A 19918-nucleotide genomic window follows, 5' to 3' on the forward strand; every position below is an offset into this window, starting at 1 on the left:
GCTACGGTGCCAGCCGTCCCAGGCAGTCGCATCTTCCCAAACATCTGTTCAGGTTTGAAACCACTCCGTGTCCTACCAGGTGGGAGGTGATACCTCGTTGTGCCTTTGCTTTGCCTTTCCATTGTGATAGGTGACTTTGGGAAACGTTCCCTCTGTGTGCTGCTCTCTGTGGTCTTCTTGGACGGAGGCTCTCTCCCAGGCTTCCACTCATCTACAACTGAGGTATTTGCCTCTTGATTCAATTGATTTGTAGTTGTTTCCCATATATTCCGAATATGAGCCCCTGTTTCAAACTTAAGATTTACAAATATCCTCTTCTGTAGGTTGTCTTTCCATTCAGTGGACTGTTAGACACTGTCCTTTCTGTTTGCTTCTATTTTAATGGAGGTACAGTGTTGTTTCACTCTCTGCTGTGGAGCAACATTCCCCAGTCGTGTGTGTCCATTAACGTATGTTCCTTTTTTGATATTATTGTCCGTCTGAGATCAGGTCGATTTCAGGAGATTGGATCTCGTTCTCCGTGTGCTGCCACAGGAGGACCTTGTTGTCTCTCCATTCTCAATGCCGTAGTTGGCATCAACTGCCCCCAAACTCCCAGTCCATGCCCTTCACAACCACAAGTCTGTTCTCTGCGTCCGTGGGTTTTGTGGACAGGTTCCTTTGTGCCGTGCTTTAGATTCCACGTCTAAGTGAGATCAGGTGGTACCCGTCTTTCTCTTTGTCACGTGCTTCACTTTGCACGAGAATCTCTCAATCCATCCCTATTGTTTTGAGTGGCATTGGTTTCTTCTTCGATTTTCTGGCTGAGTCATGAATTCCATCATCTATGTGGACCACATCGTCATGATCCATTCATCTGTCTGTGGACATGAGGTGGCTTCCCTGTCTTGGCTGTTGTGAACAGTGCTGCCATAAACATAGAGGGGCATATGTCTTTTTCCTGGATACATTTGTCCTGATATTTCCCAGGGTGCTCGGCTTGCTAGGTCGCATGTTGTGCTGTGTTCAGTTTTCGCAGGGCCCTCCATGGTGTCATCCGTAGTGGTTGTACCAGTGTACCTTCGCACTGGCAATGCTGGGGGGGGGGAGCCTTTTCTCCACCCGTATCTGCGACTGACACCAGAGCTCGAGGCAATGCTGGATCCTTAACCCCCTCAGCGAGGCCAGGGATCAACCCCGCAAGCTCGTGGTTCCTAGTCAGATTCGTTTCCGCTGTGCCCCGACGGGAACTCCTGGCTGGTTTCTTTGTTGTTGTTGTTGTTGAGGTGTATGAGTTTTCTTTATATATGTTTTGGAGGTGAAGCTCTACGGGCAGTGGTCCCTTTCTCCTCAGTGTTTCTGTAGAGCTGCTGTCCACAGTGTGGCAGCCACTGGCCAGAAGGAGCCATTTCTGCTTAATTGAGTTCAGTCAGTAGTTAGGTCTGCTTCTTGCAGTGAACAGAATAAAGCAGCCAATGGTTCACTCCCAGGGGCCACCACACAAGTGTGTCCATGCAGCTGGAATTTCAGGTGTGTCACCCTGGAGCTGAGGCCTCCAGATGGACTCCTAGAAGGGAGATGTGTAAGGCTCCATCCCTCAGCAGCCCACGATCTCTGAAGGTTTGCCACTGTGGCCAATGTTTTATTGAAGCTTCTGAGGCCGTAGAGCACAGGGAAGTTCTGAGCACACGGAGGACAAGCCAGGGTGGTGCTGTGTGGCCCAAAACAACCCGTAAGTAGGGGATACGTGTGGGGGACAGGCTCTAACACCTCGACTCCTTATGTCTGTGTCTCTGCAGTATGTATTATGGAGAGTCTGAGTGACAGCAACCACGATGAAAGTGATACAGGTAAGAACAGCTCTCAGGTAGGAGCCAATGGGAGAGGGTTCCCGGGACACTTGGGTGATGCCTGCTGCTTGGAGTGTGGGGCAGGTGAGTCTGAAACGTAAAAACAGAAAGACATTGGTGTAAAGATGTTCACCGCCTTCGTTAATAAGGAGAGGGAGCAGATATGAGATGCCCGAATGTTGGCATCTGTGCTCACCTTGTGTGGAAGGGTCCCAGTCCATGGAGCGGAGGGAAGGTCTGGGAGCCTGGAGGAAAAACCAGGGTGATGCTCTGTACCCGTAGTCACCTCAGGGAAGCCGGAGAAACGGGAGGGCCACTCTTTCTAACTCCTTGATTCCCCCGATGGTGTGTTTCTACAGACTCAGTGGTGGAGAGCATGAGCAGCCGCCAGGATGAGGAGGCTGCAGGTAGGGAAGAGCACGCAGCTGGGATCCAGTGGGAGAGGGTTCCTGGGAGCACCTGGGTTCCGCCTGCTGCCGGGAGAGGGAGGAAGTGGGGGATAGGACTTGGCGGGTGAGTGGGTGGGTGGGTGGCCTAATGAGTGGCAGTCTGCTGTGGTGTTTTCCCCTGTGAAATTGATACCACGAAGAAGACTTGGGTCCCTGGTCTTTGTTGTGCTGTGTTTGTATTCCTCTCTCCTTCCTTTGAGAGGGGGAATCGATTTTCCCTCCCAAAGCTGCTCCTTCCTGCTTTGGTGTCTGCCCATTGTGCAAGTTTGCTTTGTGATTTGCACCGTGAGGGCCCAGTGCACAAGAGCTGTTGACTTGGTTTCCTTTATTGACCTTGAGGGACCTGAAGTGGTGGGACCCAAAGCTCTCCTAGGCCCTTGACCCTGGAGACCAAGTTGGTCGAGTGAGTGTCAGGTGGTGGGTGAGAAGGCAGCTGTCTCGCTCTGCATGTTTGGGATTTCTGGCCTCCCTGTCCTGTTGTGTCCTGACGGTGTGTCCTGAGGGAAGGGATGTTCCCAGAGTTGGATGAGTTAAAGGAGGCGTACTTGGAGTTCCTGTGGTTAACGAATCCAACTAGGAACCATGAGATTGTGGGTTCAATCCCTTGCCTCACTCAGTGTGTTGAATATCCAGCATTCGTGTGAGCTATGGTGTTTGTCACAGATACAGCTTGCATCCTGTATTTCTGTGGCTGTGGTTTAGACTGGCAGCTGCAGCTCCCATTTCGTCCCTAGCCTGGGAATCTCCATATCCTGCAAGAGTTGCCCTAGAATAAAGATTAAGACAAAAATACAATAAAATAAAATAAAGGAGAAGTCATCTGGGGTTGTTGCATAGGATCCAGTACCCTTGAGTCCTGTCCACCTGCACAGCTGTCCCCAGGCTGCTGTCATGACTCTCCTCCCCTCTGGGAGAGGTCCGTGTCCAGCTGCCCCAAGAGACCACCCCTGGCCAGCAGGAATTTGGGGGACTGTGTGAAGGAGCTGCTGGCCTTGTTTCAGACACTTTCTCTCCTGGCCCTGTGACCTCATCTCCTGGGATTGACCATGTCCCAGGACAGAGCCTCTGGCAGCAGGACCAGGTGGTCACAGCTCCTGTTGGATCCCCCTCCTCCCTTCAGACAGCTATCCCCTGATCCCCAAATCGCAGTCATGTTGACCCTGTGTCCCTTCCTAGCCTGGCCCTGGTCTCCTCCCTCCCAGGTCCCCGAGGCCCAGGCCAAATGGGGGCAGGTGGTGAGCATTCACGTCGGGTCTGTACTGAACCAATCTCAGCCTGAGAGAAGTGACACAGGGTCCTTTCCCTCTGAGTTTGTGTCAGCCTCTCTAAGACCTCCCCATGTCGGGGCTCCAGAAAACAATCGAGATGAAGGCATCTATCCCTCAGCGCTCATGTACGAAGGGTGGCTCACCTGGCCCAGCCCTGCATCCTTGTGGATGCTTAGTGCTCCTGGCATCACACAGAAGACATGGCAGGATCCCGACCTGAGTGGGAATTTCCAGGGTCTGGGTCTTCCCTCAGTCTCTGTAAGGCCCAGGGATGGCCTCGGCCAACCCATGGCACCCATTCTCAAACTGAGGTTGGAACTTCTGTAAATTCTTTGACATAGATGACAAGTTCAAATGCAGCAGCCCCTGAGGCAATTCAGTTCTGTGTTCTCTTGGGAAAAGTGAAAGGCTAGGATTCAAATTTGTTGTATTCCTTTCAGTGACTTTTCACTGTGTCATCTAATAACATGAATGTAACTTGTTTTAGCACACTTTGAAAAGCATTGTCTTCTCAGAGTCCCTGCTGTGGCTCAGTGGGTTAAAAACTGGACATGGTGTCCATGAAGATGCAGGTTCAATCCCTGGCCTCGCTCAGTCAGTTGAAGACTCTGGCATTGCTGCAAGCTGTGGCATACATTGCAAAGGCGATTCAAATCCTACCTTGTGGCATCTGTTTTAGGCCTGCAGAGGCAGCTTGTCCCTGACCCCGAGCCCATGAACGTCCATATGCTGCAGGTGTGGCTGAAAAAAGAAAAAAGAGAATACCTTTCTTCTATATACTTTTCATGCAGCAGTATAATAAAAAGATAAATTTATATTTCTACTACCACATCTTCATGATTTTCTGAAACTCTTAATACTGAAAAATATTTATTGAATTTCTTTCACTATAGATTATTTACTGTATTGTGTTAGTTTCAGGTGTACAGCTTCAAATTCTTTCTCTTTGCAAGTTATGAGAAGATATTGCATAGAGTTCCATGTGCTACACAGTGAATCCTTGTTGCTTCTCTATTAAACTCACACTCCCAATTGATCCCTTCCCTTCCCTTTCCCCTTTGCTAATGGAAGTTTGCTTCCCATGTCTGTGCGTCGTTTCAGTTTTGTAAAAAAGCTGGATTGTAGTCATGTTTCAGATTCAGCATAGAAGTGTTAGAACTTTCATCTTTGTCTAACTTACTTCACGTAGTATGATAATCTCTAGGTCCGTCCATGTTGCTGAAAATTGCATGGCTTCATTCTTTCTTATGGCTGAGTATGACTCCTATGTATACATGAAGTATTTTTTGAAGAAGTGAGGTATTTTTGTACCTATTTCTGCTGTACAGCAAAGGGACCCAGTCACACCTATTTATACATTATTTTTCTCTTCCTATGTTCCATTGTGTTCTCTCCCAAGAGACTGAATACAGTTCCTTGTGCTACAGCGTAGGGCCTCATTGCTTATCCATCCTAAATGTAAGCGTTTGCATCGACCAACCCCAAATTCCCAGTCCATCCCACTTCCTCTCCCCTCCCCCTTGGCTCCCCACACGTCTGTCCTCTAGATCTGTGAGTCTGTTTCTGTTCTGGAGATATGTTCCTTTGTGCCCTATCTTGGCTTCTAGCATGTAAGTGATGTCATGTGGTATTTGTCATTGTCTTTCTGACTTGTGCCACGTACCATGATAACTTTAGTGGCATCGCTGTTGCTGCCAATGGCATTGTTTCTTTCTTGCACACAGCTGAGTGGTACGACATTGTATATGTGTACCCCATTGTCTTCATCCATCCATCTGTTGGTGGACATTTAGATTGCTTCCATGCCTTGGCTCTTGTGAATTGTGCCATGAACATACAGGGGCATGTGTTTTTTTGGTGGGGGGGTTGGGGTTTTTTTTGTTTTTTCGTGTTTTTACCATTTCTTGGGCCGCTCCCGTGGCATATGGAGGTTCCCAGGCTAGGGGTCAAATCGGAGCTGGAGCTGCTGGCCTACACCAGAGCCACAGCAATGCGGGATCCGAGCTGTGTCTGCAAACTACACCACAGCTCATGGCAACGCCGGATCCTTAAGCCACTGAGCAAGGCCAGGGATTGAACCCGCAACCTCATGTTTCCCAGTTGGATTCGTTAACCACTGAGCCACGATGGGAACTCCACAGGAGCATGTGTCTTTTTGAATGAAAGTTTTGTCTGGATAGATGCCCAGGTGTGGGATCGCTGGATCATATAGGGTAGTACTGTATTGAGTTTTCTGAGGAACCCCCATACTCTTTTCCAGAGTGGTCACACTGATTTCCACTGCCACCAACAGTGTAGGAGGGTTCCCCTTTCTCCACACCCCCTCCAGCATTTGTTATCTATCAACTTCTTAATGACGGCCATTCTGACAGGTGTGGGGTGGTCCCTCGCTGCAGTTTTGATGTGCAGTCCCCTCGTACCAAGCAAGGTTGAGCATCTCTTCATGTGCCTATTGGCCATCCATAAGCCTCGTCTGGAGAAATGTCTCTTTAGGTCTTCCGGCTCTTTTTGCATTGAGTTGTTTGGTTTTTGTGGTGGTGGTTGAGTTGTATGTGTTGTTTCTCTATTTGGAAGGTAAAGCCATTGGTGGGTGCATCATGTACAAATATTCTCTCCCATTCTGTGGAGTTTTTCCTTTTTTAAAAAAGGTCTCCTTTGCTGTGCAAACGCTTTTGAGCTTAATTAGTTCCTACTGATTTAGTTGTGTTTTTATTGTCATTATTCTAGGAGGCGTATCAAACAAGACCTTGATGCGATTTATGTCCAAGAGCATTCTGCCTGTGGTTCTCTAGGGGTTTTCTAGTATCTGGCCTTACATGTAGGTCGTAGAGCCATTTGGAGTTTATTTCTGTGTATGGTGTTAGTGAATGTTCTCACTGCATTTTGGACAGGTACCTGTCTGGTTTTCCAGCACCACTGATGGAAGACACTGTCTTTCCTCCACTGTATGTTCTTGCCTCCTTTGCCATAGAGCAGTTGACCCTTGGTGCTTGGGTTTATTTCTGGGCTTTCTGACTGATCAGTGTTGCTGCTTTTGTGCCAGGGTCATAGAGTTTAATGACTGTAGCTTTGTAGTATAGTCTGAATACAGGAAGACTGATTTCTCCAGTGCTTCCCCCCCCCTCCCCTTGAAAAGCACAAGCGAGAATGGCCGGGAGGTAGAAAGCATTCTCAGGGTAAAAGGAGGTCTTCAGGCCTCTGTCCATTTCTGCCACGCAGGTCTCATGGTTAGTGGTATAAAGTGTGGGCTGCAGGGGCTGGTTACCCCTTCCCTTGGGTTATCAGATGTCCTGCTCCTCCCAGGGCCCCACTGGGAGGGACTACTACATCCTTGTCTCCTGGAGCCTCCCCTTTCCGCTGCATCTGTTTCACTGTGCAGGGATCAGTTCCTTGAAGGCTGCCCAGCCCAATGCACAGGGAACTTGCTCCTGGAGGACAATGCTATTCCCCCTTTGCTAACAGAAAACCTCCTCAGCTAAGCACAGCATAGACGGCAGTGCCACGGGGATCTGAGCCCTGGGGAGGCCCAGGCCCTGAGGAGCCTGATGGACCCACACATCCACCCAGGGGAGCCCTCCTTCCATCTGACTCTGCACCTCCTCGGTGATGGCATCCCTGTGTTTGTGTTGCAGACTCCACTGGGACACCTTGAAGCCTCAGCCTGGGACTGGAAGAGTCCAAAAGTTTCCATCTTGACCAGGAAACAAGATTGACCTCACTCGATCTATTATGAGCCAACTTTAGTATAAGCTTAGTTCTTTATTGTCTAGATTTAGTATTAAGTTCTGACACATGTTTACTACTTGGTATATAAGATTTTGGTAGAATGTAAGATTGTGTATTAAATAATCGTTACCTATCCATTTCCTTTTTTTAAACTAGTTTTCGATAAAATAAACACAGGTATAGGAAAGCCCCCTTAAGCAGAGGTAGAACTTAATGCACTGGAGTCAGGCAGTCACCCTTGTGTCCACCACCAGGATCACCCCCTGTCCTGTCACCCGCATCAGTCCTGACTGAAGAAGGGGACTGTGGATTTAGTCCTGACCAACTGCCCTCAAGCCAGTTTCTTTCCAAGGATTCTGTGGCCTCATGTCGGTTTGTACCTTTGACCATGGGAACTCTGTCACGCTCCCTCTTTCAGGATGACATGGTTGGCCGAGCCTTGCATGCCCAGACCCTGGCTGCTGGAACATCCATAACTCACCATTTCTCTCCTCATGTCTCTAACATGTTTCTTTACATCCCGTGCCTGGAGTTGGTATTTTTAAAACATGTAGAGTGACACCGAATGAGACACAGATAAAAACTGTAAAAGTAATTTTAATAAAGTACACTTTGATTGCAAAGCAAGTGTGTTTTGTGTTAATGGATCCCTTGGGAGGATAAAGAATGGCATACCCAAGTATGGAAGGCAGAGATAGGAAACACGAGAGAAGGCATGAACGTGCAGATTTCTCAGCAAAGGCCAAGAGAAACACTTCTTTGTCCACAGAAGGAAGATGCAGTGCTGCAGAATTGGGTGGCAAGAGTATTTTCTCTATTCCAAAATCTGAGAGTGAATCCCAAGGTTAACACTTTTCCCCTCCCCAGAATGTGTTCTCACACCTTTCCATTGTCCACACGTAGTCGTGCTCTGCTCTCCCTGCCTTGCAGGACTCTGGGTTCTGCATGATCAGGGTTGCACCTGAAACAACAGAGAACGAGAGGGAGAGACCAGCTGTCTTTGCCTTGGCTTCCCAAACCCCTCGGGCTCTCCTGGGCCTCCTGGCATTCCGTGTCTAAAGATTCTCCTCATGGGAAGCTGAGTCCTGGTCATTCAGATGGGACGTGGGATGGCCAAACTGGGTTCACCCCTGGGAACAGACTTTGCACACTTCCCCAGGCTGTAACGCACATCCCGGCCCCAACCCCACCTACCCCCATGCTCCAGTGCTTCTACTGGGCGACCACAAAAAGAGGAAGCTTTTTCCACCCGTCCACCAGCATCAAAAACAGAAGAGACATAGACTGAAAGGAAGACAGAGAGACAGAGAGAGAGAGAGAGAGACAGGGCTGAGTATAAAATGGGGAGAAAGTGGAAAGAAGAGTGAGAGAAAGACACCAAAAGAATTCAGAGAGAAAGACAGGGAAGAGAGGCAGTTGACACAGCGGCCTTAGCATCGGGCTCAAGTCACCCCTAGTGACCAAAGCTGTCACAACTCTGAGCTATCTCAAGGTGTTTTTCGTCCTGGTGAAGCATCTCCCCTGGGGAAGCTATTCTGAAGTTGTCAGAGGGGTTGAGGGGCCCGCAGCTCCTGGGGTCCCTGCTGGGCCGATCGGGTCAGGTTCTCCCCCAGATTTCCACAGACACTCACCCAGCATCTGAAGGGGATGCATTCCATCCAAAAAGATGTGCGCCCAACCATGCTGCCCGAAGAGCCCCAAGAAGGGAACCAAGACACTTGCCTTTCATGTTCTGAAGGCTGGGAACCAGACAGCTATCAGCAGGATATTCATAGCGTGGACTGCTCTAATGCAGTCGTGGCAAGGCAGGAAGCATGGCTGAGAGCTAAAAGAAGAGCTGTTGGCCAAAGGGAAAGGAAACTCCAATAAGGTGCGAAGTACAGTGATAGACCCCCAGGCTCCAAGATCAACAGAGACTGGTCGTGCAGAGTTCCCTCTGCCTCCCACAGCAGAACCTTAATCTGCACTAGCCTTGGGCACCTGCCAGCATGAGTTACCTGCTCCTCTCAGTGCCCCGAAATGAATACCAGTTGCAAAGTTGGCTGGGCCTCTCACCCAACCCGACTCCACCCTACGCCCTGAAATCAGCAACTCCTCTTTTTAAGTCAAGTGAGCAGGCTTTGAGTCATCAGCACCCTTCAGACCTGGGACCCAGACTGAAATCAAGAACCACCCAGCTTGTATCCACATGACCTGGATTCAGATAACTTCCTTCTAATGAGGGTTCTACAGAGGGGGTAGAGGCTCAGACGGAGAAGGAAGAAGGCGAGTGTGGAGCTCTCTGGAGAGAAAGGGCACAGGGATGAGCACAGCCTGCCCCCAAAATACCACCACACGGACACACTGTGCTCATGACCAGAAGCCAAATTCCATGCCAGCCTGATTCTAGAAAGCTGCACAGGCAGGATTCAAGCCAGGTACATCTGGACCAAGAATGCTGCCTCCAAGTCATCAAAGGGCACTCAGAGCCCCCAGATAGCCTGTCCAACTCTCTAGCCACTTGGCTGCCCAACCAGACAGGAATGGAACCACAGGTGTGAAAGGGGAACTATGTCCCCTCTCTGAGTTGAGGCAAAGAGGGCCAGAGGATCAGAGGCTCCATGTACTCAGGTGCAAGGCCCTGGGCACCTCCATGAGGTTCAGCCCACCTGTCTCCAACCCCATCTCTGAGCCTGAAGGCACAGCCAGGGAGCTGCAGAGGCACTCTGCTGGTGTCTGACACCATCTGGTGGCAATGTGCTCTGACACCAATGCTCAGCTTTTCCTGCTGTTTCCTAATACAGCCCCCCTGTCCCCATTGGCCTTGGGGCATTTGCCAGCTTGACTTCCTTAACCATCTCCCTCTCACTACACTGATAAGCACTGCAGTCAGGGATAAGCCTATCTCAAAGTTTCCCAGGGCTCTCTCCCCACTCAACACCACCCCACTCGCTGAAATCTGTGAGCCTTGCCTTTTTTTTTTTTTTTTTGTCTTTTTAGGGCAGTATCCTTGGCATGTGGAGGTTCCCAGGTTAGGGGTCTAATTGGAGCTGTAGCCACCAGCCTACATCAGAGCCATAGCAATGCAGGATCCGAGCCGAGTCTGTGGCTGACACCACAGCTCATGGCAACATGGGATCCTTAACCCACTGAGTGAAGCCAGGGATCAAACCTGTGTCCTCATGGATGTTAGTCAGATTCATTTCTGCTGAGACACGATGGGAACTCCTGGCACTGCATTTCTAAACATTCATACTGAACCATCAGAAAAAGAATGAAAACAACCCTATTCAACACTGCATTCAAAAGAACAAGGAGTTCACACTGGGGTGGGTGCAAAGGGATCGGTGGTGCCTTGGGACCCCCGGGAGGCATGTTCCATCACAGAGGGCTAAGGATCCAGTGTTGGAGTAAGGCAGCAGAGGCATGAGAGGACATGCTCACCCTCTCCCACAAACACATCAGAAAAACACATCTGCACGTACAATGACTCACACAGAACATCCACTGGATGCTGGCAGAAGAACCTAAACCTCCAAAAAGGGCAACTCTTGAGAAAACTGGGAAGAACCAAAGAAAAAAAGAGAGGGTAAAGGAATCAGGGCGGGACTAGCATTCCTGAGAAGGGGCTCTGAAGGAGAAAAGGATCCCACCTCCTGGGAAGGCACCTAACTGACAGGGAGATCAGCTGAGATGGAGGAATCTCAAAGTCACCACAAAAAGCACGGCAGCTGGACTGAGGAAGGCAAAGCAGAGTGAGAGCCGCATCTGAACCACTGGCCGGGACACCTCAGCTGGAGATGCTCAGGCAGGGGCTGGGCGCTGAGACTCTGGCTTCAGAGGTGAGTCCTGGGGAGCGGACTGAGGCTGGCATGTGGGGACAGCCTGAGGGACTAAGGAGCTGTGCAGCACAGGCCGAGGAGGGGAATGCCAGGGCAGAGGGAACCCAGGAGAAGGGCCAACCCACATGAGAGGCCAGGCACCATTGCTGGGGAAGGGAGGGGGAGGGGTGGACCCATAGGAAGCTCCAGGCACCAGAGTTGCCCATGCCCCAGGCTCAGAGGACCAGGTGGCTCTGCGCAGGTTCCCAGCAGGCGGTGAGAAGCCTCTTGCTCCTCTAAGGGAGACTGGGCACTTCTTATGCAGGCTGCCAGTGGCCAGGCTCCTCTTGTGTGGCCTAAGAGCATCAGGGGGCTGAGTGCGGTGTGGTGCCTCTTGCACCATCTACAGGCAGCAGGGACAGGCCTCAGCAGTTGCCTCACAGGCCAGAGAGAAGCATGGCCTGCCACCACTGGGGGCATGTGAGTGGGCTCCACCTGCAGCCGCAGTCACCTCAGGGTTGGCAAAAAGAAGAGGGCACTGCACCCAAGCACCATACACTTTTGCTCTCACTCCCCTGGGAACACACCTGCCCTGAAGCTGCCATTGCCAAACGCTCTGGGCAGCACCCAGAGATGGTCACCTGTCCCTTCCCCAGACCCTACAACTAGGAGCAGCTGGCACAGCACCTCCTGTGCAGGATAGGCAGAACAGGCTGCTTCTTGCATGGTCTGCAGGTGGTGGGGGCAAACCACCACAGTTATCTCTGACTCCAGAGGCAGTCGTGGCCCACTCCCACTAGGGGTCCCTGAACAAGCACCACCTCACCTGTGGTTCCAATCACCTCAGAGGAGGGCATTGCAATTGAACACTGCTGCTGCTACTGCCAAATGCTCTGGACACCTTGTAGATCTGCCTAGAGCCCATTACCACTTACTCAGACCCTGCTACTATGAGTAGCCTGTACCACCTTCCTGCAGTTCCTTGCTGCTGTTTTGAACCCAATGACCAGGCACTGACTGCTGGCCCTACCCACTTCCTCCTTCTCCCTGAAAACACACTGAGCGTCCTGGAAATAACAGTCTGCTCACACCAAAGAAAGAGAGAGAAAATATTCAAACTCGCACACCAAAAATAGCCACCCCCTCCCCCCCAAAAAATACAAAGGGTTGCTCTTGCATAGAAGTAGCCTTGCAAGACTACAGTTTGGCTTCCCTAAACTCACAGACAAAGAAAAATATAAGCAAGATGAAGACGCTCAGAACCCAATCCCAGTTAAAGGAAAAGGGGAATTCACCTAAAGAAGTCAACAGTGAAACAGACCTCTGCAGTCTGACAGACATTGAGTTCAAAAGGGAGATAGTGAAAATACCGAAGGAATTAATGCTGATCAAGGAATTAAGAGAGGATATGAATAGTAATGCAGATTCCTTTAGAAAGGAACTAGAAAATATAAGAAGGAGCCAAGAAAATCTAGAAAATTCATGTGCAGAGATGCAAACTGAGCTAAAGGCACTAAAAAGCAGAATGAATGATGCAGAGAAATTAGTGACTTGGAAGATATAATAATGGAAATCACCCAATCAGGACAGCAGACAGGAAACCAAATGAAAAAAAACATGAAAGCAAGATAAGATATCTGTGGGATAATATAAAGCAGGCCAATCTACAAATAATAGGAATTCTAGAAGGAGAAGAAAAAAAGGGGGGGGGATTGAAAATGTGTTTGAAGAAATGATGTCTGAAAACTTTCCAAATCTAAAGGAAACTGATATGAAGATACAGGAAGTACAGAAGGCCACAAACAAGGTGAACTCAAACAGGCCCATGCCAAAACATAAGAAAAATGGCAAAAGTTAAAGATCAAGAGAGGATTCTAAAGGCAGCAAGAGAAAAGCAAAGCATTAATGATAAGCAAAGCCATAAGGCTATCAGCTATCAACTATTTTTCTCTGTAGAAACCCTACAGGCCAGAACAGAGTGGCAAGATGGATTTCAAGGGCTGAAAGGAAAAAAATCTGCAACCTAGAATACTCTATCCAGCAAGAATATCATTTAAAATAGAAGGGAAAATACAGAATTTCTCCAGCAAACAAAAGCTGAAAGACTACAGCAATACTAAATAGAAATACAGAGGAGTTCCCGTTTTGGCAGCAGTGGTTAACAAATCTGACTAGGAACCATGAGGTTGCAGGTTCGATCCCTGGCCTTGCTCAGTGGGTTAAGGATCCGGCATTGCCGTGAGCTGTGGTGTAGGTTGCAGATGCAGCTCGGATCCTGTGTTGCTGTGGCTCTGGCGTAGGCTGGCAGCTACAGCTCTGATTGGACCCCTAGCCTGGGAATCTCCATATGCCACGGGAGCGGCCCTAGAAAAGGCAAAAGGACAAAAAAAAGAAATATGGAAAGGGCATCTCTAAATAAACAAAAAAAAAAAAGGAAGAAGAAATAGGATGGAAGGAACCATAATTGGAAAGCAATCCCTTAAATAAGCCAGCATATAGATCTAAACATGAAGATGTTAAAAAAAAAAAGGACTTCAAAATCATACAATGTAGGGAAGGAAATTAAGAAAATATAGATTCTGTTTTTATTTTAATGAGGTGTTCAAGGCTATGTGACCATCAGGCTAAAGCAAGCAGATATAGGAAGGGGTTAATAACATACTTAAACAACAGGGCAATCCAAATCAAAACTGAACATTACATTCACAAAACCTGAAAAGAAAAGTACTCAAGCATTAAATAAATGGAAATCATTCAGCCAGAAAAAGAAGGGAAGAAAAAAGAAACATAGAATCCACAGGAAAACCAGGTTGAAAATGGCAGTAAATACCTATGTATCAATAATCACCTTGGATTTCCTGTCATGGTACAGTGGAAATGAATCTGACTAGGAATCATGAGGTTGCCAGTTCTATCCATGGCCTTGCTCAGTCGGTTAAGGATCCAGCGTTGCTGTGAGCTGTGGTATAGGTCACAAACACTGCTTGGATCCCACTTTGCTGTATCTGTGGTGTAGGCCAGCAGCTACAGCTCCAATTAGACCCCTAGCCTGGGAACCTCCATATGCTGCAGATGCAGCCCTAAAAGTCTAAATAAGAATAAGAATAATAAGAATCACCTTAAATGTCAATGGACTGAATGCTCCGATCAAAAGACACAGTGGTAGATTGGATAAAAAAAGCAAAAAGCATCCATCTGCTGTCTACAAGAGACTCACTGCAGGGAAAAGGGCACATATAGTTTGAAAGTGAGGGGACAGGAAAAGATATCTCATGTCAATGGACAAGACAGGAAAGCAGGAGTTGCAATACTCATATTAGACAAAATCAACTTTAGAATGAAGGCCATAAAGAAAGACAAAGAAGGACAGCATTTAATGGTAAAAGGATCCATTCAAGAAGAAGATATTACAATCCTCTATATATACGCCCCTAATATAGGAGCACCTCGATACCTATAACAAATACTAAGAGACATAAAAGGAGAAATTGATGGGAATACAATCATAGCAGGAGACTTTAACACCCCACTCACATCAATGACAATCCTCTAGAGAGAAAATCAATAAGGCAACAGAGATCCTAAAGGACACACTTTAGAAACATTGGACTTAGCATTATCAGGACATTACATCCAAAAAAATCAGAATATGCATTCTCCTCAAGTGCACATGGAACATCCTCAAGGATCCTATCACATACTGGGGCACAAAGCTAACCTCGACAAATTTAAGAGTATAGAAATTACTTCAAGTATCTTCTCTGACCACAATGGCATGAAACTAGAAGTCACCCACAGGAAAAGAAATGAGAAAAAAACTTACTACATGGAGATGAAACAACATGCTACTAAAAAAACCTATGGGTCAATGAGGACATCAAGAAGGAAATTAAGGAGTTTCCATTGTGGTGCAGTGCAAATGAATCCTACTAGGAAAAATTAGGTCTTGGGTTCAATCCCTGGCCCCTCTCATTAGGCTAAGTATCAGGTGTTCCTGAGAGCTGTGATGTAGGTCACAGATGTGGCTTGGATCTGGCATTGCTGTGGCTGTGGTGTAGGCTGGCAGCTGTAGCTTCAACTCAACCCCTAACCTGGGAACCTCCATATGCCACAACATATGGCTCTAAAAACCAAAAAAAGAAAGAAAGAAAGAAAGAAAGAAAGAAAGAAAGAAAGAAAGAAAGAAAGAAAGAAAGAAAGAAAGAAAGAGAAAGAGAGAGAAGGAGGAAATTTAAAAATACATCAAGACAAATGATAATGAAGACATAACTACTCAAAATCTATGGGATGCCACAAAAGCAGTGCTAGAGGGAAGTTCAGAGCAATACAGGCCTTCCTCAAAAAAGAAGAAAAATCTCACGTTGACAACTTAACCCACCACCTAAATGAATTAGAAAAAGAACAACAAACAAAACCTGAAGTCAGCAGAGGAAGGAAATCATAATGATCAGAGAGAAAATCCATAAAACAGAGATTCAAAAAAAATAGAAAAAATCAATAAAACTAAGACCTGGTTCTTTGAAACAGTCAACAAAATTGACAAACCTCTTGCCAGACTCACCAAGAAGAGGAGAGGAAAAAACCCAAATAAAGTCAGAAATGAAAAAGGAGACATCACAACAGAAATTACAAAAATACCAAAAAAAAAAGCCATGAGAGAATACCCTCAACAATTATATGTCAACAAGTTTGACAACCTAGAAGAAACAGACACCTTTCTAGAGACTTATACAGCACCCTGATCACTAGAAATGAAGTTGACTGTATCATAAAAACACTCCCTACAAATAAAGTTCCCAGGACCAGATGGCTTCACAGGAGAATTCTACCAAACATACAAAGAGGAACTTACACCCACCCTCCTTAAACTTTTTCAAAAGGTTGTAGAAGAAGGAACACTCCCAAAGACATTCTATGATGCCACCATAACCCTAATTCCAAAACCAGACAGAGATACCACCAACAAAGAAAACTATAGGCCAATATCTTTGATGAATATAGACTTGAAAATTCTCAACAAAATTTTGGCCACCTGAATCCAACATATCAAAAAGATCATACACCAAGACCAGGATGGATTCACTCCAGGTTCACAAGGATGGTTCAACATGTGCAAATCAATCAACATCGAACACCACATTAACAAAAGTCAAAAACCACACGATCATTTCAATAGATGCAGAAAAACACACTTGACAAAGTCCAACATCCACTCACCATAAAAATTCTTGCCAAAGTGTGTCTAGAGGGAACATACCGTAACATAAAAAAAGCCATTTATGACAAACTCACAGCAAATGTAATACTCAATGGAGAAAAGCTGAAAGCCTTCCCACTCAAATCTGGAACAAGATGAGGATGCCCACTCTCGCCACTGTTATTCACCAAAGTATGGGAAGTCCTAGCCACAGCAACCAGACAAACAAAAGAAGTAAAAGGCATCCAACTAGGAAGAGAAGAGGTAAAGCTGTCACCATATGCCTACAAAGACATGATACTGTATATAGAAAACCCTAAGGACTCAACCCAGAAACTGCTTGAACTGATCAACAAATTCAGCAAAGTAGCAGGATATAAGATGAACATTCAGAAATCAGTTACATTTCCGGATACTACCAATGAAATATTAGAAAAGGAACACAAAAATACAATACCTTTCAGAAATACAATACAATACCCCAAAAATCAAATGCATGGGAATACCACGGACCAAGGAGGTGAAAGACACATATGCTGAGACCTATAAAACATTAATCAAGGAAATTAAAGAGGATTCAAAGAAATGGGAAGAGAGTCCATGCTCCTGGGTTGGAAGAATTAATACTGTAAAAATGTTCTTACTACCCAAAGCAATCTACAGATTCAACACAATCCCTATCAAATGACCCATGACATTTTTCACAGAACTGCAACAGACAATCCAAAGATTTATATGGAACCACAAAAGACCCAAAATTGCTAAAGCAATCCTGAGGACCAAAAACCAAGCAGGAGGCTTAACTCCCCAGACTTTAGGCAATATTACAAAGCCACAGGAAACAAGAAAGTGTGGTGCTGGTTCCAAAACAGACAGACACACCAATGGAACAGAAGAGAGAACCCAGAAATAAACCCAGACACCTATGGTCAATTACTCTTTGACAAAGGAGGCAAGAATATAAAATGGGAAAAAGACATCTTTTCAGCACGTATTGCTGGGAAACCCAGACAGGTGCACACACATCAATGAAACTACAACACACCCTCACACCATGCACAAAAATAAACTCAAGATGGCTTCAAGACTTAAATGTATGACAAGACACCATCAAACTTCTGGAAGAGAACGTAGGCAAAACATTCTCTGACATCAGCCTTACAAATGTTTTCTCAGGTCAGTCTCCCAAAGCAACAGAAATAAAAGCCAAACTAATCCAATGGGACCTAATCAAACAGACAAGTTTTACACAGCAAAGGAAACCAAAAAGACAACTTACAGAAAGGGAGAGAATAGTTTCAAACGATGCAACTGACAAGAGCTTAATCTCTAAAATATACAAACAACTTATACACATCAACAGCAAAAAAGCCAACAACCCAATTGAAAAATGCACAAATGACCTAAATAGATATTTCTCCAAGGAAGATATATAGTTGGCCAACAGGCACATGAAAAAATGCTCAACATCCCTGATTATTAGAGAAATTCAAATCAAAACTACCATGAGATACCCCCTTGCACCAGCCAGAATGGCTGTCATTCATAAGTCCACAAGTAACAAATGCTGGAGGGGGTGTGGAGAAAAGGGAACCCTCCTGCATTGTGGGTGGGAATGTAAGTTGGTGCAACCACTATGGAGAACAGTATGGAGGTACCTTAGAAAACCACACAGAACTACCATATGACCCAGCAATCCCACTCTTGGGCATATATCTGGACAAAACTTTCCTTGAAAAAGACCCATGCACCCACATGTTCATTGCAGCACTATTCACAATAGCCAAGACACGGAAAAATTCTAACTGTCCAGCAACAGATGATTGGATTAGGAAGAGGTGGTAAATATACACAATGGAATGCTACACAGCCAGAAAAAGAACAAAATAATGCCATTTGCAGCAACACAGTTGGAACTAAAGACTCTCATACTAAGTGAAGTAAGTCAGAAAGAGAACAAGTACCATAAGATATCACTTGTATCTGGAATCAGATATATGGCACCAATGAATCTTTCCACACACAGAAAAGAAACTCATGGACTTGCAGAAGAGACTTGTGGTTGCCAGGGGGGAGGGGGAGGGAGCGGGATGGATGGGGTGCTTGGGGTTAATAGATGCAGACTCTTGCCTTTGGAATGGATAAACAATGAAATCCTGCTGTGTAGCACTGGGAACTATATCCAGTCACTTATGATGTAGCATGATAATGTGAGAAAAAAGAATGTGTATGTGTAACTGGGTCACCATGCTGTGCAGCAGAATATTGACAGAACACTGCAAACCAGCTATAATAAAAATAAACAAAAATCATTATATATATATCCAGTGTTGCCACAGCTGCGGCATGGGTTGCAACTGTGCTCAGATCTGATCCCTGGCCCAGGAGCTCCACATGCCACAGGGCAGCCAAAAAAGGGAAAAAAGGAACAAAAGAATACATTTAACCAAGGACATGAAAGACTGAAACACTTTCAGACAGTGATGAAGCCCCTGAAAACTATGACACACATAAATGTGCTCTTGGAAGAATTCACATTGTTCAAATGTTCATTCTGCCCAAGGAAATGAACATGTAAATGCAAGCCCCTCCCCAAATTCCAACAGTCGTTTTCCCAGAAATAGAGCAAATCCTCCTACAGTTTGTGTGGAGCCACAAAAGTCCCCAAGGAGCCAAAGCGACCCTCAGAAAAGACAAGAGGCTGGAGGCGTCTCCCAGCCTGACTTCACTCTATGTTGTGAAGCTACAGTCACCAACAGACTGTGGAACTGGCTCAAAAACAGGTGCCTGGCCCAGAGCAAGAGGACAGAGCCCAGAATTCAACCCACACTGAGCGGGTCAGTGTGTTCACGACAAAGAGGCCAAGGCCATGTTGTCCCCACAGGAAGTGCTGCTGGGAAAACTCAACACCACATACCACATAAAGACAGTGGACACCATCCATACCACACACACAATGGACCAAAAAAACCCAGCTTTCAACCCAGAGCCCCTCCTGCATCCTCTGAAGGTGGACCCCCCTCTGGTGCACATGGGAAGCTGAAAGCTTCTGCTCACCTTTTCCTCCTGTGCCACCCAATTGGCAGGAAACCTGGCTCCCATCAGCGTAGACACTGCCCCTTGATGTCCTAAAGCTGAAAGCCCCTGAAGTCTGAAGAAGACAGAGCTCTGACAGCAGAGATGCCACCAATCATCCCAGCAAAGCAGAAGCCATGGGCCTGAGGAGCCTCAACTCCCTTCATCTGTGCAAAGCAGGGTCCTCCAGGACTGCACCTGCCCCGTGGGTGCCACCACGGGAACTCCTAGAGTGGTTGGTTTGGTTTGGTTTTTTTAGGGCTGCAGAAGTTCCTGGGCTAGGGGTCAAGTGGATTTTGTAAAATTAAAGATTTCTCCTCTGTGAAAGGCCTTACTCAGAAAATCAAAAAGCAAGTCACAAACTGAGAGAAAACTATTTGCAAACACATACACAACAAAGGATTTGTTTCAAAATATGCAAAGAATTCTAACAAAACAACACCATTCAAAATAGAGAAAGCTCTGGAGTTCCCTTCATAGCTCAGCAGTTAACGAACCTGACTAGGATCCATGAGGATGTGGGTTCGATCCCTGGCCTTGCTTAGTGGGTTAAGGATCTGGCATTGCTGTGACC

General features: G+C 46.7%; 1 protein-coding gene and 1 long non-coding RNA gene across 4 annotated transcripts in view; one reads left to right on the plus strand and one right to left on the minus strand.

Annotated features, from left to right (window-relative positions):
* Nucleotides 1–9: 9 nt before the first annotated feature.
* Nucleotides 10–7895, plus strand: LOC125119154 (uncharacterized). 3 transcript variants are annotated; one of them, XR_007133037.1, is made up of 4 exons: nucleotides 10–52; nucleotides 1779–1829; nucleotides 2189–2236; nucleotides 7179–7895. It is a non-coding gene; the product is annotated as an uncharacterized LOC125119154 (long non-coding RNA). The 3 variants fall into 3 exon arrangements; XR_007133038.1 differs by lacking the exon at nucleotides 10–52 and adding an exon at nucleotides 59–222; XR_007133036.1 differs by lacking the exon at nucleotides 10–52 and having other exon boundaries at nucleotides 1261–1829.
* Nucleotides 7896–8644: 749 nt separating this feature from the next.
* LOC125119155 (early endosome antigen 1-like) overlaps nucleotides 8645–19918 on the minus strand; it is a 62234-nt gene continuing 50960 nt past the window's right edge. The window contains 1 exon segment of the mRNA XM_047766007.1: nucleotides 8645–9109. Within this exon segment, the coding sequence (XP_047621963.1) occupies nucleotides 9098–9109 (12 nt within the window). The 3' untranslated portion in view covers nucleotides 8645–9097.

The sequence above is a fragment of the Phacochoerus africanus genome, unplaced genomic scaffold (genome assembly GCF_016906955.1).
Source record: "Phacochoerus africanus isolate WHEZ1 unplaced genomic scaffold, ROS_Pafr_v1 Scaffold_16, whole genome shotgun sequence".
Taxonomy (NCBI): Eukaryota; Metazoa; Chordata; class Mammalia; order Artiodactyla; family Suidae; genus Phacochoerus; species Phacochoerus africanus.